Consider the following 18163-nt stretch of genomic DNA (forward strand, 5'->3'; position numbering starts at 1 on the left):
GGCACAGTTAGAAGAATTAATATACATTGAAAAAAAATCTAGCAGGCTTGTTCTATGCATTTCCTAATCTGGTTGCCAGGACGATCTGTTCTTTAAGCTAAATATATCATGCCAGCGCCACAGATATTTTTGGGGGAATGCTGCATGGTTGGAGAAGTGACTGAAATACAAGAAGGGCCATAATTACACTTGAAGGCCCTTTGCTGGAACGGTGATTTGATTTTACTCATTTTTGAACAAAGATGACGCCTGACAAATGTGTTTAATCTCCCTCTCCCCTTTGAATCCTAAGCCCCTTAGCTACACATCCATTAGCACACATTTCCATGTACGCATGCAGGGCACAGCGCCTGTTAGCACCAGCGCCGAACAGCAGGGTGACAGCACAGGCTAAAGCTTGGGATCGTGATTGTGAAGTGCACCAAGACCACCACCTACGGTTGTGACTTTTCCAGGTACCTACAGCTACCTTTACATAAACCTGTGTCCCCTGCCATGGAGGTGAACTTACTGGTGTTCAGGTCCTGACTTTGGCTTCTGGATCCCAAACCAGTCACCAGATTTGAATCAGAAAGCTATGTCACAGCCGCATCCCACGGGGAAACCAGCAGGGATTTCTTCTCATACGCTGTAGCATCTACACTATAATCCTATTAATATTAGTCAATTTCTAGATTTTCCTGCAATTCTAACGACCAGAGTTGGTGACCCAGGTGGTTTGTAGTAACAGCTATGAAGGTCCACTATGCTCAGCACCCCATTTCTGACAACTGCTACAAGCAGGCCACTTGAGGAAAGACCAGCACAAGGGCAGGGCACCTTGCATGTTATATTCCTCCAGTCACCAATAACCCACTGCTCAGAAAACTTGTGGGCCCAGAACTGGTGTCTGTCGTTATTAAACCCAGCACAGCCCCTTCCAGATCCACATTCCCAGGCAAATAACAGAAGTACTAACACTGGATGTTGGGTTTATTCCTGTTCTGAGCAATACCATGTTCATCCACTGGCACCAGGTAACTTCTCTGCAGTAAAGTCACAGACTCAGCTGCAGCCTGCTAAAATCCACTGGCAGCTGCCACTTTTGAACACCTACCTCTTCATGGGAATCCGAGCACCGTACACATCTCCCGTTCCAAAATCCATCACCTCCTTCCATCTCTCACCCCCTCCCCTTCCCCATCTCAGACAGCAGGTAGTGCCAGGCTGGAGATGTGGATGCGTCAACAAAGTGGACCCTGGCACATCTGATCACCATTGCAGCTAAAGCAATTTTTTCAACTTGCTCCTGAGTATCTCTCAGCTGGTTTGAAAGGTTTATTGCATCTCCTAGGGCTCGTTAACTGGTTAATTCTTTCCCATTAAGAGGAAGCAGAAGTTTTATGGTTTTCATTCTGAAGACCATTTTGCTTCATCTTGAAATCAGTCACATTTCCTCTCCTATCATCTTGCTTTTATTTTTTTCCCTTTTAATCTTTTGTAATGGTCCCTCCCCGGGTTTTGGGAGGCTTTTTTTATTTTTTATTTTTTTTAATTTTTTTAAAGTACGTTACTGGAATCAGCAGTATTTGTTCAGGCTGGGGAATGAGGCCTCCCATCAAGCTCCCCTCTAGCAGCGTCGTTTTCACAATATTACAGTAATAAGGTGAACTGCCACATAAGCCAGGCCTTTCGGCTGGTTAATGGACCACAGCATGCTGAAATGCAGCTGCTCAGCTGAATTCCACACATAGCAAACAAATGCGGAAAGCTGAACCTGCTGCACAACAGGAGTACAAAATAAACTGTCCTGAGCGTCACACCAAACCACCTAAGCAAAAGAAATAGCCATGAATATCAAGTACCCGTAATGATAATTAGGAAGAATATGAGAAAGAATAGAACCGAGAGCAGGAATGCAACAGCAGGTTACAGGCTACATTTCGAGCCACACGAATATAAATTTAAAGAATCAGCTACAAAGATGAAGCTGAGGTGGGAGACAGCTTACGTCCAGGCTGCCTCTATAAACAGTGAGGAAAATCAGGTACCTGAAGAAGACAGCGTGCCCCAGGAACGTGTGGTGCAATAACAGGATGGTGTGGATTGTTTTAGGGATGTGCCCATTTCTTAGAACTTTGTGACTAGCTGAGACTTGGACAACTTCTAGACACCTGGAATTAGCCAAACAAATCCTGTCTCCCTTACCATATAAACACAGTTACGTAAGAACCTAACAATGAATATCCTCATCCAAGGAAGTACTGTTGCTTTTACCTCAATCATTCTTCCTCCTATTCTTAGCTCAATTTTTCAGAGAAACTTCCAAGAATTTCCTTAAAAAAATACAGTAAAAAACTCTAATAATTCAGACTGTAACTTTTCTCAGAACCTCACTTCAAACTGCTCCGTTCTGGAACTCCTCCCTCCGCCTTACAGTGAAAGCTACGCAGGAAATTCTTGTAAAACAGCACGAGACAGAGAGGTTATGGACTTTGTTTTCTTGCCCTGTCCTGTAAGGAACACCCTCTGCAGGAAGGCTCTCTGCCACCCAGGGAATCACCTGCACGTGCCATTTTATAAGCACGCGGACCCCACCATGCCCTGCATGTTCAGAAAAACAACAACTGGCTTGGAAAGATTCTCTTCTCAGGACTTTTGGCTCCTTCCTAAATCTGTGTCCTTAAATTTGAACCAGCAGGATTAAGAGAGAAGAACAAGACCAAAGAGTGAACTTCCTTTGAGATGCTCTCTTCCTGATTTTCAAGAAGTGTGACCCACATTAAAATGATTTATACTGTTGAAGAGCTGGGTAAAGTCCAAACCAGCTACCACAAGCTGCACTATTTCCTGATAATGTGCAGTGCTCTTATTTGAAATTATGACTTTTGTACTGTAACTCATGATAACAGAAGAGGCAGCCATAAAGCATGAGTCAGTTTCCATGCAGGTACCGTGCAGCGCCCAACTGTGTAATCAGCCTCCAGTGCTGGACTCTGCTTTATAAGACTGAACTCTTTTTATTTATGGTAGCTTAGCCAGGAACTGTGTACAAACAAAGTGCAAGGTTCAAGCCTAAGAAAATAAATCCCGTGGTGCTGCATCAGGCTAGGAAGGCAGTTCACCACGCTTTTTAAGTCCTGTAACATCAGCAACACTCTCAGTGCTGCGGGTATGTCTGTGCCAGGGCATTTTTGCACTTGAGCACTGCAGTGGCATAAACCATGCTTACTCTTAGTGCTTTTGTATCAAAGAGAAGAACCTTTATATTGTACATCCATCTCCCAGGTTGTATCCACCCAAGTGGGGATAACAACTGGGGTTGTATTTTTGTTTTTAATACAGAAATGCATCACATCCATTAAATGGAATAAATATACTACTAATACATTCATATGTAGGCTGTGCTAGTGCTTTCCGTATAGCTCAATTACATGTACCACAGTAAGTTAAGACTGAAAAAGGTATCCACCTTGGTAAGAGCAGAGAGGGCTAAGAGCACAAGCAATTCCTGCATGTAGTGCAACATTTTTTCTCATGTTTGTTCTCCCTACAGCTGTAGTGTTTCGAAATGCAAATTAATTTTCAACTCCCTGCTGTCCTCTGGGTCACTCAGGCATAAAGAATTTCTCCTCACAGCTGCGGGCAGGGTAAAAAGGGAGGGGACTGAGAGATTGTCTCTTTTCTTTACTGCAAAAGCTTGTATTGCCTTCTCAGTTCTCCCTTTTTGCAACTACTTCCCCCCAAACAAGTCATTCTCCATGGGGACCCCACATACCTCTTTGTAATGCTAACCCCATACCCAATAATCTTGAGTTCCAGCAATTCAGAGGGCAGATGGTGAAGCAATAACACTGCCTGTTATGTTTGGACATTTGCCCAAAATATCTTAGAACTATTGGCACTCATCCGCAGTTTGGGACAATTATTGCTGTTTGTCCAGGCTGCTGGACCCGTCCTTTATGTTACAGGGGTTTCTCGCAGAGGCACAGCCTGCAAGGTCTGAAGAAATGCTGAGGCACCTGAACCACACAGGCTTTTCGTGATTTACAGAAGGGCTCGAGTCACTTCGGCACCTTTTGGTTTCCAAAACACCTAACATGTTTAGATCTGTGAAATTATGCAAACCCAACTAAGGAACAAAATAAATCTAGGAGATACCTGGAGAACAATGGAGTTATTTCCTCCAGGCACTCACCAGGCTGTGGGTCTCACGTGCTGACCTGTGGTAACACCTGAATAACCACTGTTTAACGTTTATATGCCCTTAACCTTCCAAGTACCTCACAAACATTACAAGTTTACCCTTGTGGCACCTCGGGGCAGATCCGGACTGTTAAGTTTAATTTCACAACATGGAGATGGAAGCAGACACCCAGCAAGATCGCCAAGGCCATGAACTGTGCATGAGAGATAGGGTTTGAGCTCAGGAGCACCCGGCTCCCATCACAGAATCATAAGGTTGGAAAAGCCCTCCAAGACCATCTGGTCCAACCATCCCCCTATGACCAATATCACCCACTAGACCATGTCCCTAAGCTCGCACAGCTCTGACTACAGCTTAGCTCTTCAAGTTGAATGCCCAAGGCCTTTGGAGATGGATTTTGATTTAAAAAACAAAACAAAACAAAACAAAACAAAACACTATAAATTGTGAAACACTGAAAGGAAACTGGTTTTGGCATGTCTGAGGCTAACAGGTTTCAATATATAGCTAATCACCTGAAAACAGGGTAGCAAAACGAAGTAGTCGCCAGCAGGATAAATTGAAGGGTATGGCTGATATTACCAGTAAGCTCGAAGGGGCTGTCAAGTCACAACAGCCCCACTGAATTACTGCCCCAGAATGCAATTTCACAACCATTTTTTTCAAGTTCATACATCGACTGTGTGCAGAGCTGAAACAAACATGGACTCAGATGCAAGAGACAGGACAGTATTTTGGTATGTCACTGCATAACATAAAACAAGCAGAAAACAATAAAGGTTCATAAGAAACAGATATGGCCAGTTTGGGACCTAACATACAAGTCAAATCACTAAGAGTATGCATCTAATGATTCCTCAAGCACAAAAGGAATCATCTGGGGAGGAGAAAAAGTTTACTATATCCCTATGGCATGAAGCATATAACCAATTTTTAAAGTTTCAAGTACTGAAAAAAGTTCACTGATGGAAACTCACGGCCTCCCTATCTATGAATTGCTGTCTTCTGAGTTCATTCACAGCCACTGGCAGAGCTGCTACAATTTCATGTTAACTAAAGACATTTCTTCAAGAATCTGCTCTTTTCTGAGCAGCTGTGTACTCTACAATTACCTTCAGTTTTCTCAATAGAATTGTACTGTACAAATACTATTTAACTAGGTAGAACAGGAAGATTTCCAGATTCATCAATACTTGCATTATTAGGTAGGTTTGTCAGGAAACACAAGATGCAACCAACTGCATGGTTGGACTAGTTGATCTTGGAGGTCTTTTCCAACATTAATGATTCTATTTCTGAGCTGTAGCTCTGGATAGCAATTCTGCATATGGCACGTGCTTTACTTATGGCTCTTTTCTCCCCCAGATATCTGAGGGCATTACAAAATGTATCAGGTAAGTAAGCATGCATTATTTTTCCTGCTGTGCCAACAAGGAACTCAGGATCCGCTATTTTCTTCTTACACGTATTTTAGGGTAAAGGAAGGAGATGGATCCTATTTGAAGGAACTTGCCCAAAGTCACACAAGAACTATCTTGGCAAAAAAGGACATGAATACAAATCCTTCAAATCAGATTTATGTCCTAAGCATGAAAACTCCTTCGGACATGTAAATGCTTAAAAACTGAGAGAGTAAAAAGGTGTAACTGAGGAGTAAAAGCATGATGCCATAGAACCTACCTGGAGGTCTGAAACTTTTAGTTCACATTCAAACTTTTCAGCTTGGATACTCTACCTATTAAGAGTACAAAAATGCCCAAGGGTTCATTCACAGAATTTATGTATCTAATATAAACCTTCAGCCTCAGTCACAGCCAACATTCTCCTCAGCCTGTTGTAATGACTGTGGCCAATTTAATAATTCTGATCTAAATGTTATGTTTAACACACACAACCTACCTTTTTTGTGCAGCACTTCAATTAATCTTTGTGTAAGAACAAGAAGTTATTGCTTAAACAAACCTATTGATGTGGTTGCCAGCATTCAAGTCCTAACAGTTCCAAGCAGCCCTGGGGAACTGCACTCCAAGATCTCTCTGCTGCCCCACGACTATTTGCTATTTGAATTGCAGCGAGCCCACGTCAAGCTTGAGTATCTATTTCTGATGGGAACCCGACAAATGCTAAGAAGGCTTTGTGAAGCTAAAATCTTGAAGGAAAACAATTCTCTACAAATGACATCATGAGCAGACATTCATCTGAGCCTTGCGAGCATAAACTGGAAGTTCCTGGATTTCAGGGGCTGTCTTGTGTTTATGTTTAAAAACAGTACTTCGAGAGAGGAAGGAAAAAGAATAATACATTTATAAATATTTATAGCTTTCTACCTTTTAGCAAAGTTTTACTTCTTGTTGTTAATATTCAATTTCATCCTCAAACAGCAAGAGAGTGGGCACCAGCTAATTTACCCCCAAAGAGTTAAAACATCAAGAAAAAATTAATAAATATGTAAGACTCAGCTGTCCTGAATTCCAAATCAAGACTTCCTTCACAGATGGCAAAGATCCAAATCCATCCAGCCAGACTTTTATTATAATTAAGATTATTAGCTAGTAAAAGGGACTCCTCACATTAATATGAGGAACCAAAAGAGATGACATATAGATTACAAAGCTTATCCTGGAGCTAAGGGGAACCAGACTTTTACAGATCCCTGCCAAGATGCTGCCCAAGATCTCATTCCTTGGGTTACTCTGTTCTGGTAACACTGTTCTTCCTATACTCAAATCTGCAATAAATTAGTATCAAAGGCAAATGTATCACCCAGTGGCAGCCAGGGGATTACTTGAAGGTAAGACCAGAGGACCCAGAACAAACTGTGATGTCACCTCAAGTCCCAAGGTGCTCTTAAGAAGCTTATCTGAGGAGCGCAATGACCAGCATAAGGGAATAAAGCCATCCCCTCTATGCAGTTGTTGCCAGTGCTCAGTACATAACAGGACTGTGTCTCTGCTTTAATTTGATCTTGCATACTGTTTTGAAAAGTCTTGGTTTTCATTGTATTCTTCCTTTAATCCTACCCAACTTGTCATACATAACTGATAACAATTTTGGAGAATTGGGGAGTAATAGGAGGAATAGAAAGCAAGAATCAGCTATGTTAGGAAACCTTGTCTTTTGAAGACATTCACTTTTTCAGCAAGAACAGCAGTACTGTATCTCCCTGTTGATCACCAGTCAGTATTTTCCAGAAGAGTTCTGACTAACTCAAAGGGGAGCTACAGATCCTTTGATATGGGGAACTCATTGAATAAAAATTACTGCCATTTCTAAATCCACCTTTTCCAGTTATGGAAACTGATGAAGTATCAAGACAACAAATGCATAAAGATGTATCAACACAACACATACATGAAGAGGTACAAAAAATACCATTTGCTTTTAGTCTACAAAACCCTCTGTTAATACAGCTGGCCATGTTATATGACTTATGCCATGAGGAACACCTCTACGCTGTTTTAGGGCACACCAGGGTTAGCCTGTACTCCACTCTAACCACCAAGAGAGAAACACTCATATTTTATCAAGTGCCAGGTACAGGTACATTTTCAGCACAGAATAGCTGCCAGTATTTGCACCTCATCTCCTGCAGTCCAAGCAATTCCAGCACTTATCCCCAGCAGCATTTGGATATAAAGCACACTGGAAAGTAATTCCTCAGTTACTGCAACTCATGGCTCACATTCCCAAAAGAGCAATGAAACTCTCCTCTGGTTCACTGACCTCGACTCACCATCCCCTACCTCTCTGCAATCTCCCGAAGGCAGAGGAACCGACACCACCGCAGTGCCAGATCTGCACAGCTTCCCTGCTCCCAGCACTGCTGAATCCAGCCCAATCCCTCGCGTGAAACAATCCATCACTCCAACGAACCTAAGGGGCTTGCAGAGGACTGGCACCGAAAGATGGATTTATCAACTGTACATTGTGGGCAACCTCCAGGCAGGTTTCCTGCCCCCTTTTGTCTGTGCAGGAGGCTAAAGCACAGGAGACAGAAGGCTGAAAGGGAACAGTCTGGGTGAAACACGTGACTTTAGCACCAATCTACTATAAAACGATGTAACAAGACAGCACTTGACTTGATTCTAATCAGACATTTACACAAGGACTTCCTAGCCATGTATTTCAAAATGCTGGGTGTTATTTTTACTTTTCACCTGGATAAAAACGAGGGAAGGAGCTGAATGCCATAACCTTGGTGACATGCTGTCAGTGACAGCCAGGAACCCGCACAGCCTCCTAATCCACCGGCCTCTCTGGGCAGCTGTGCACAAAGTTTGTGCTAACCACCTTGCTGCCAACTCCTACGTTGGTCTTAAATTCAGGAGTTGTGGAGAGCCACGTTTTGAAACGTTCTGAGGCACAAATGAGGACATGGTACAGATGCTGCAATGCAGCATTTAACCAGCTCCCACACTAAACAAACACATCCTCTGCATGCACAATTCTGTCTAATTGGGGTCAGGCTAAAATCGAGTTCTATTTGGTTTCCTTTAAGAGAAAATATTAGGGGGAAAAAAGTCTACCTACCGACAAAGGGAACAGGGCCTCTCTACTCGTCAGGGATTATGTTGAACTGGCTGCATCTTGCAGCTCCGCAAAGCCAACCAGCATGGCAGGTGTCAGCGGCACCAAACCACCTGGGAACTTCGCAGGATCATGAAGAAACAGCTACTCCCTGTTGAACTTGGTTCACTTCCAAACTACGCTTCATTGGCAGATGAGTATTCATAACCCAGAAGGAGCCAACAAATGAATAACGCACTAAAATTAAATGGAGACAGGCCTCTGAAGGCAGGCTGCGTTGGGCGACTGCTAGGTGTTGTGCAAACCAACATGCCTGATGGCTGTATCACCACAGCCTTTGCTAGATTTAGACCCAACGGAGAAGTCAGAAATCCCTCACATCAAAACTGGTTTTACTCCTCCACGTACCAGCCCCAAATGTGTTACTTACACGTGGCAGGAAGAGGGCAGCTGGCTGTTATGCTCGGTGAGAACAACGCACCGACACACAGCCGGGCCGGTGACCAGAGCACGGGGCTGTGTGCGCCCAGCCCGGATTCCAGCTCTGAACACTTCGTCCACTCTCTATAAAACCTGAGACTGCTTGGTTCCCTGACTTGGTGAAGGCCAGGGTTATCCAATCTCCAGCAACCAGAACAACAGTCTTAAGTCAGAGAGGTCTGGTACGTGCACTGCTCGGGGTGCCCTGAGTAATCACATCCAACGACAACGAGCCAACCTTCCTCCTTCACTCTTGGCAAAGTAGGGCCCCAAATCCCATCACCTTCCAGTGTGACTTACTGGGGCTCCTAATGGCCATTCTCAAAAGCAGCTTAGAACACAAATGATTTTGAAAGATCATCCTGTGATGTGCCCATTACTCAAATCCTCATCTAAGAAACAGGACAATGATTCTTCCTTCCCATCACTGCTGTCGGGTCTACAAGGGCCTCTGGGAAAGGCCTGTTCCACACCATATGGAGGTGCAACTCCTACAGAAGGGCCCCGTCATTGTGCGGAGGGCTCAAAGTGTCGGCACACTACAAACTGCCATTGAAAAAAGCAACCAAACCCCAAACCCAGGACACTGCCTGTCGACAGCTGCCAGCTCAATAATCACTGCAATCCCTACCATGAATCACCCGTCATACAGAAAGATCTTCAGGTGCAGTACTCATCCCTACTGTTGTTATTGTAAACACTCGTTAAAATCCTTTCCTCCCTCCCTATACCTGTTTATAGCGTTACTTCTCAGGTCTGTATACCACAATTAAAAAATGACAAATTGCACCCTCATCAAAAATGAAGAGGCAGTAGCAGCAACAGCCTGCTTGCTCCACTCATCCCATCATACCTAGACACCCTCCCCTAAGGAGAAACTCCAGTAAACAGAGGTATTATGTCCTGAAGTTCAGCAGACGCAAGTTCTGTCACGCCAGCCTGACAGGCATCTTGCAGAAAAGACAGCGCTCGGCCCCAGTGCAAGACTGATCTCAAAAAATCAGGTAAACGAAGATAAATGCTTTGCTGGTTTGGATCCAAGAGCATGCTGAATGTACAGCATGCATATGGAGCTCTGCAAGATGGCATCACCTGGGCTCTTGCTCTGGAACAGTAAGGTCTTATTTCTACATCTCTTTCCTCCTGTACATCTCACACCTTGGTACTCCCCTTCTGACGGGAGCACAACTGGTGCAGAATGAGAGTGATACTTGCTGAGCTCACAGAAAGACAATGTGCTGCAGGAGGTAAAACCTTTCCTTGTGTTTGTACATTCCCTTCTGGGTACACAGACATGCGACCAACTCTATGCTCTCCTAGCTAAGCCATCTGAGCCCGCTGCCTCAGCTCAGTGTTTATTAAAAAATGTTAAACCCACTTCAGTTTTCATGCTTCCATATTCCTTTTATTTTCTGTCTTTTCCTCTCTCATCATTGCCTACCTGAAGGACAAGCCCAGTTCAGCAAAGTTCCAGATGGTCATGATTTCAAAACGGGGATGGCTCCTGTTGTTTCACAGGGAATTCTTGGGAAGTTAGGTTTTGTCAACTTTCCAACAATGATAACTAATAAAATAATTAACATAACTCCAGTTTGGCTCAGTGGTGCATTAATGCAGAGCATACAAATGCCTAGCCACCCATTTCAAACACTGTGGACAGTGTTATTTTCTCCTTCAGTCCTGCTAAATCTTTTGGATGCTGGGCAGCAGCACACCAAAACTACCATTAATCTAAATCCATCTATAAATGCCTTTGGTTCTTTCTGTATTTCTGAACTGAGATCTTTTATAGTTGTAATCCCAAAGCATTACCAGTAGGTATCACGCACAGACTTCAGCAAAAGTACTATGTGCTCCTATAAAAATACTTGTTTATGAGGTGAAGAAACAGGACTGCATCGCTGCTCTCTCTCACTTAACGTGGAGCATTGCACTTGGCTCCGTGACTGAGGAACCTTAATGCTACAGAATGAGGGAATCTTAAAGTGCTGTGCATGCACAGAGCTTGGTTCACAGGAACCCAGAAACGTCTCCACAAAACCAATCCCGGGGATTACATCACTTGGAATACAGGTCAGAGAGCTGAATCACACAGAAAAAAACAATCCTGCTGTGTGAAATGGAGACATGCCCCTGTTAGCAACATTCAAATTGGATCTGCTTCACTCCGGGGAGTTAGGAAAGAGTTATTAAATCGAGGTTGAAAGCAACTGCTAACTTCTCAGATGAAGAGACCTCATTAGCACAGCTCAGTCACAATCACTCAGCTGCACGTGATGGCAGAGGAGGGACCAGGACAAGGAATGACCTCCTAGAGACTGCCACACAGGAGCCTCTAGTGTCATTAGGACAGTTTAGTTCAGCTCAGGGTGAGTCTTTTACTGCTAAATAAAATGCATGCCCCTTAAAACCAGGCAAAAAAGTCAGTGCAGAGAGCAAAGAAGAGCTTTAATTATTGCTGACTTATGTCTAACTAAAATGGACAGGAGGAGGGCTAAGGATCAAAAAGAACTCTCTCCTTCCCATTAATGAGCTCACTGCTGGCATGTCTCCTGCCCTCCAAGATTGCTCCCACAGCATGAATATAAAACCAGCTCTATTGCTACCCAGTGGTGTAAATTACCCACTCCTGATGCAGTTCTTACATGGTTTACTGTACGTTTCTGCCTTCAAACCATGCAGTTTCTGGCTCTCTGATGCTTTTCAAGCCCCAGCAATAAAGATCTCTACTGGTTCCAATTAACAAGCCAATGAGCCTTGCCACAGTCGTGATTTCTTAAGAACAAGCTCATATTATTCACCAACCGGTAGTAAAATACTTCATGTCAGGCAAGGGAGTACACATTGCTGTTACCAATTGAATCCATTGGAAAGAAGTGCACAGAACAGCTCCCCACCCTTTACCATCCCTTTTCCGAAAGGCACTCATATGAACAAGGAACCTAAAGTACCTCTGGTAACAAATTTAACAGAGAAATTTCTTTCCTACCCTACATGTCACTTTACTTCTCCTTGAGCTCCACACAAAAGCTGGGAGACATCAGGTTCAGAATGCTGGCAATGAGGTCTATGCAGATATGAGAAATGGCCCAATATCTACTGCATTAGGCAAGAAGCAAAAATATGAAACAGATCAACAAACTGACATAGCCAGACAGTGATGCTATACCCATCACTGATTTCCTGATGGCTCTAACTCCTGGGCAAACTGGCTGTGGCCCATTGCTGCTCCACGCTGCCTTCCTAAAAAACCCTCAGCACGAGCCATCTGTGGGAACGACCTCAGCGAGTGAACTGTGGAAGAATTTGTGTCCTCTGTTTGATACTCAACAGTGCAGGTACCTCCCTGATTTCACAGCCTAGATTGGAGATGTCCCAGTGAGATGGTAGGAAAGAACACATGAAACAAGTTCACCAAAGGAAGAGTAGTAAAAATTGTGTAATTTTTTCTTGGAATGGAGAGCTCATCTTTGCTGCATCCCTAAAGTGCTGATGGGAAGGTGGAAGTGGCAGAGAAGACCTGTAGGGAAGTCACCGAAAAAGACAGAGAAAATACAGCTATGACAAATAATATCCAGTTAACTCCTGTACATTTTCTGAAACCAAGAGGAAGGGTAGGTAAACAATCCACACTGTGGACTGTGATAGAATCAAACAAAAACAGTGAGCTGGAGAGAAATGTATGGATTTAACATAGCAGTTACTTATAAACTTCATTATTGTGTCAGTGAATTTCCCTGTCAACAAATATTTAGTATTTATTTGAAGACTCCAAGAGGTTTAGAACTCACCTTCAGTGCTCCCATGTCAAACCCTGATGCTTGCTTCTTTTTAGCATCAGTCTCAGTTCATCTTTCAGCCACAGATTCTCATTACACATTTCTCTGCTGGCATCAACTACTCTTTTGCTAGATATGATCCCTCTTTAGTAAGATTCCCAACAGAGGAAGAACTCAAAAATGGGTTGTTCCTTACCATCATGTCCAGAGTTGAGAAGATGCTCTCCCAAGTCACATCCAAACACCCTTTCCTTCAGGATCCCGCGCTGCCTCAGTTTATGCTTGGTTGGTCGTGACTTCATGAAGGAACGAAGGAAGGTGATGAGCTTGCCGTGTTTTTTTGACACTGCACAACAAAATAAAGAAACCACTTCAGGCCACGCAGAACGCATTTTACAGAGCATGTAAAAACAGTAGCAACATTAATATAAATTATTTACAGAAACAGATTTTCCAAGGTCTGATACTAAATTGAGAGTTTGCTTTTGTTCTAATACCTGTCCAGTGCAGAAATGACACAACAGCTGAAATGGAAGAATTTAGCACAAAGATACATTTACCCAAAATGCAGCTTCAGGTGGCACTTCACTAAAGCACTGTCACTGTACACAGGCTGCTGGGCAGCACCTGTAATGTGCATCTGTGCAAAAGGAACGAGGCTAAGCTAGCAAAACCTGTCATCTCTTCCACGTTGACAAACACGGTCTGTAGTCTCTAAGCAGAAAGAAGTGCTTTGTTACTGGCTTCCATTCTAGTAGCCTTAGGCTCCTCCAGAGCAAATGAGTGACTGACAGTATCTGAACTTAGAGGATGCCCAGCTCCGGGTGCCGCAGCCTGCCCTTCCAGCACACCTTCCATCACTCCTGCCCTTCCTGCAGCCGTGCTGCACGTGGGGCAGCCCAGCCCAGAGCAGCGTTACCTCCCTCGGTCTTTCCAAATTATTGCAAGATAACCAAATTGCTGTCTTGGTTTTATTTAATAGAAAAACAAGGTGGCTGATCTGAAGAGCTGCAGTTTCCCTCCTGCAGAAAGAATACATGAAGTCCACAAAGGGACAAGAACGCAGCTCTGCAGCCGCCCCTCTACACCTTCAGCTCCGTTTCCCACTCAACGTTGCGTGGTCTCAGCTCTGCTGGTGAAACAAGTCACCGTGTCCAAGCCAGCTGATGCCACTAAGGAGTGAAAACCAGAGCAGCCCAGGCAGCTGCCCCTCTGCTAAGGGCAGGAGGGGTGGCACGGCTGGGCTGCAGGCACCTGGGAGCAGAGGCTGAGCAGGGGCTGGGTTGGGAAGGAAAGCGAAGCCCGACAGACAGCTCTTCTTGAGGCCCACTGAAAGCACAAGGGTGAAACAAAAAAGCTCCAGCCTCCCCAACAGAAGTGCCGTTGCTGTAGACGATTTCAGAGCAGTTTAACTAACACAGAGGAGCTCTGCTGGTAAGAGCACACTGCTCGGCTCATAGGGCCACGCTCTGCGAGGCAGCCTGGGCCGCTCCAGGCAGAGGGGAAGGTTCCTGCAGCCCTGAGAGGCTGCACTGATCACTCCCCAGGGCTGCTGTCTTGGAAACCAGGGAGGAAAGCCCACCACCCAGCCCATCTGCATGAAACTGTGACTACTGGAAGCAAATTCCAGCTGAGCAACGCTGCGTCCAGCGAGCAGCAGAACCAGCCCCTGCTGACAAAAATGCGTTTCTTCTGGGTCACCACTGCTCAGGAGCACATACAACTTGAAATTTTGTGAGCAGCTTTGGGTCTTGGGGCTCAGCAAAAGAGAGATTCATGCAGTAATGCTTCATATGGGCAGACAGGATATTCTTCAGCCAGACAATATGGGAAACCTTGTCCAAGGACAAGGTTGTATCACGCTGTACTTTGCGATGTTTGAATCCCTTTATACAGCTGTATTGTGCCCTCTATTTCACCAGGTATGGACAGAATCCCTCTGTTTACAATAAGCCTAATATAAAAGACCTTAAAATATTTCTATCTGTTTGAACAGAGCAGGGTTCTGCTCTTGGGTGAAGTCCCTTTTAGCAGCATGGCATTACATTGATCTGCAGCAGCCAAACACATCTGAATATCTGAAATCCTAAAATCTCAAACAAAACCCAGGTCTGCATTTGCACCAATCAAACCCAAATCATTTAAGAGAATGCAGAAGCATTGAGGAGGACAAACTGCCTACAGGGTTTTAATTAAAGGAATTTTGTCAGTTTGCTGTGGCTTTTTAATTACATACCACAAATGAACAGATTGTGCCGACACGCCAAACGAAGTTAGAATGGATTTTGGTTGTATCCATCCTCATAGTAAAGTAATGGCTCATTTCTCATCTCCTACCAACCCTGCTCAAAACCAAATGGAGGCAGAGTCTCTGCCTGACTTTTGTGGAGTTTCAGAGGGTTAACAACCCCCGGGCTCCTGTGATGGTGTCACTGGAGCTGATGGACCCCAGACAGACACTTTAACCAGTCTGACAAATAAAGCAATCACTAACACCCATGGATTCATCTGAATCACTTCACAGATTGCACACAGCTCTTCGTGAAGTGTCTTGCTTGACTGAATGAAAAATGAATCCATCAGATAACGGATGTGAAAACGTAGGGAAATGCAGCCAGTGCCAGCATTGCAGGTCCCCCAAAGCTGGGGACCAGGTCAGCTGGTGACCTCTGGTGTGAAAAACGAGGGTGCAGTGGATGCGCTGCCCTGCTCCAAGGATGTGCTTGGCTTAGTGCTGAAACACGCTTGCATCTCTAACCAGAATGGAGACCTGAGTTTTTAAAACAGAATAAATCTGTCCTGCCTTTAAGGTGCTCAGTACAGTTTAAAATAATTGTCTTGTTTTCTGTATCATTAAGCAGGCTCCTCCAAACGCACTCCCCTAGTGTACCTGCGCAACAGTCCGTGACACTGTCAGGGCGATGCCTGAGCAGATTAGGGAACCAGAAAATCACTTATCGATAGCCTGTTGAGACACCTGCATAGTTCCTTGGTTAAGCACAGTTTCCTGCCCCAGTCTGCTCTGAATCACTGCCTACTCCGTGCGAGTGTTTCCCAGGCTAAGCCGGCTTCAGGGGCTTCTACCTGCGCGAGAATGATTCACTGATAAGGGGAGTTGGGCTTCTTGGGGCAGGGGGTGGGAAAGTGAGGAAACTCGAGCAGTCATCTCTCTGCTGACAGGTTATAAAAAAGAACAAAAAAAGCACGTAGGTGTCTGATACGGATAAGCTATCACGAGAACACAGGAGGCTGTCAGGTTCGCTGTCTGTGTGCCGAAAGCAATAAAGGGGGAAATGCTTTCAGTCCTGCTTCCAAGTCCCCTGGCATCAACTGACCGTCAAACCAGCAATGCATATCCTTAGAGATTTCATTTCTGATTCATTTCTGCTCAGATCAAGCTAGCGCAGCAGTCACAGTTTCTGCATAAACACTGACGCTAAGGTTGCTCCCAGGACTCATGCAGAATAAATGTTTTCTGCTCCGAAACCGTTGCAGCCCCGCTGGTGATGGTACCAGCAACAGCAAGTGGTGCTCTCCTGCTGCAGCCCAAGTGCTTGTCCTGGGCTCCTGCACCCACCTGCCTGCACTGAAAAACCCAGAATTTGCAAGTAGAAGGAAGTCAGGGAACCCAGGGAGAGGGTTTATACCAGAAACTGGTACTAAATTGTTACAGGCTGTGGAAATCTGGACAAACTAGTTAGCCCTTTTCCACCCTGCTTTATTGTCCCATCAGTAAAGTGGGGACATGACAGATTTGCAGTTGGTATCTCCCTGTGGGGTGTTCAGGTGACGGGCGACACAGAAGTAAACCCAAAGGCTAAAGCAGGGTTACTGCCAGGCAATTCTGTATGTCGGGATATGCTACAGACAGAGATGCTGCTGAATTACCCATGCAGCTGAATTGCCAACACAAAGGCAAATAAAACTAAACAAAAATCCTAGTATTTAGGCATATCACTTTCCATCTTAGATTTTAGCACTGTAAAACAAGTTGTTCAAAAAACTGTGTTCCTAGAAGGAGCCGGGGCTGATTTTCCTCATAAAGGTTTGGCCAAGCATCCTGGCCCGAGCAAGCATCTCCATCTGCCATAGTGAGACTGGCTGCAGAAATAATAATAATAAAAAAATATCCTGAGGTTGCACTACTTTTGAAGTTTTGTTGGCACAAATATGTCAATTAGGAGTGCGAAAAAATATCACACCCTTAGCTGACATAACTGCGCTGGCCAAAGCCTTTGTACAGTGGGAGGGGAGGGAGATAAAAGGGCTCCTTGTGCCAGGTAGCTTATTGTGGTTTTGGGAGACTGCCACGCACTGTGCTCCCCGAGGAACGTTTATCAATCAATCTGTGCCATTGTTGCTATTCCACCAAGCTTTTGTAGTGTCAGTGAGGCCCCAAATTCCCCCGACATTGATGCAAACTATTAAATAACAATTACTTCATTAAAAGCAGGGCCTGTTTGCCCGAATGCCGCAGACTAAAAAGGCACTTCAGGATATGCTTCACGCAGCGTGTTCGCTGGAGAAACGTGTCAGCCCTCAGCTGATTCCAAGCAGTTCCACGGCTGCTGCTCAGCACAAGGCGCTCTTCCTGGGTTACTTCGGGAACCATTGGAAGCTCACGGGGACGTGCCTCATCCGTCTTTCTCTGACCTCTGCCCCGGGGGACCTCCCGTCGTGCTCCTGCATCTTTCCGTGGGGCTTCACCATCAGCTGAGCCACCGAGTTACCCGGATTACAGTAATCTGCAGGGCGGTGGGGGTGGCGAAGCAGAGCACGCAGGCCGGGCCTTCTTACGCTGATCTCCTGCCAAGGCCACCGCGCTGCACAGCCGAGCCTTCGGCCTGCTGGCCCATGTGCCGGGCTGGCTGCAGCTCAGCCCAGGCTGCTGGTCTCCTTTTGCCCACGCAGGTTGGACAGGGATGCAATGACTCTGGATTTCCCCCCGTAAGAAGCAGTGATACCGAGAGTCTCAGCCCAAAGTGCAGCAGCATCACATCTGGGCACAAAACTCTTTGTGACACCACTGCTAAAATGTATTTCACTACAACAATTGCCCAAACTGCTGGCAAGAAAAGCACAAGTAGAATGGAAAAGAGCAGTGGCTCCTGACTCCTCACCTTTGAATCACAGGGACCAAACAGAAATCTTTTCATAAACGCGGCTTGACTGTGCACCCAATTTTTTGTGC

At 45.0% G+C, this 18163-nt stretch overlaps 1 protein-coding gene across 1 annotated transcript in view; it reads right to left on the minus strand.

Annotated features, from left to right (window-relative positions):
* The window catches only part of ARHGAP32 (Rho GTPase activating protein 32), a gene marked incomplete at both ends in the record, with an annotated part of 162339 nt that overhangs the window by 29182 nt on the left and 114994 nt on the right, over positions 1–18163 (minus strand). The window contains one exon of the mRNA XM_084301400.1: positions 13169–13318. Within this exon, the coding sequence (XP_084157526.1) occupies positions 13169–13318 (150 nt within the window). The remainder of the gene's footprint in view (positions 1–13168; positions 13319–18163) is intronic.

Source organism: Netta rufina (genome assembly GCF_964035555.1).
Source record: "Netta rufina genome assembly, chromosome: 25".
Classification (NCBI taxonomy): domain Eukaryota; kingdom Metazoa; phylum Chordata; class Aves; order Anseriformes; family Anatidae; genus Netta; species Netta rufina.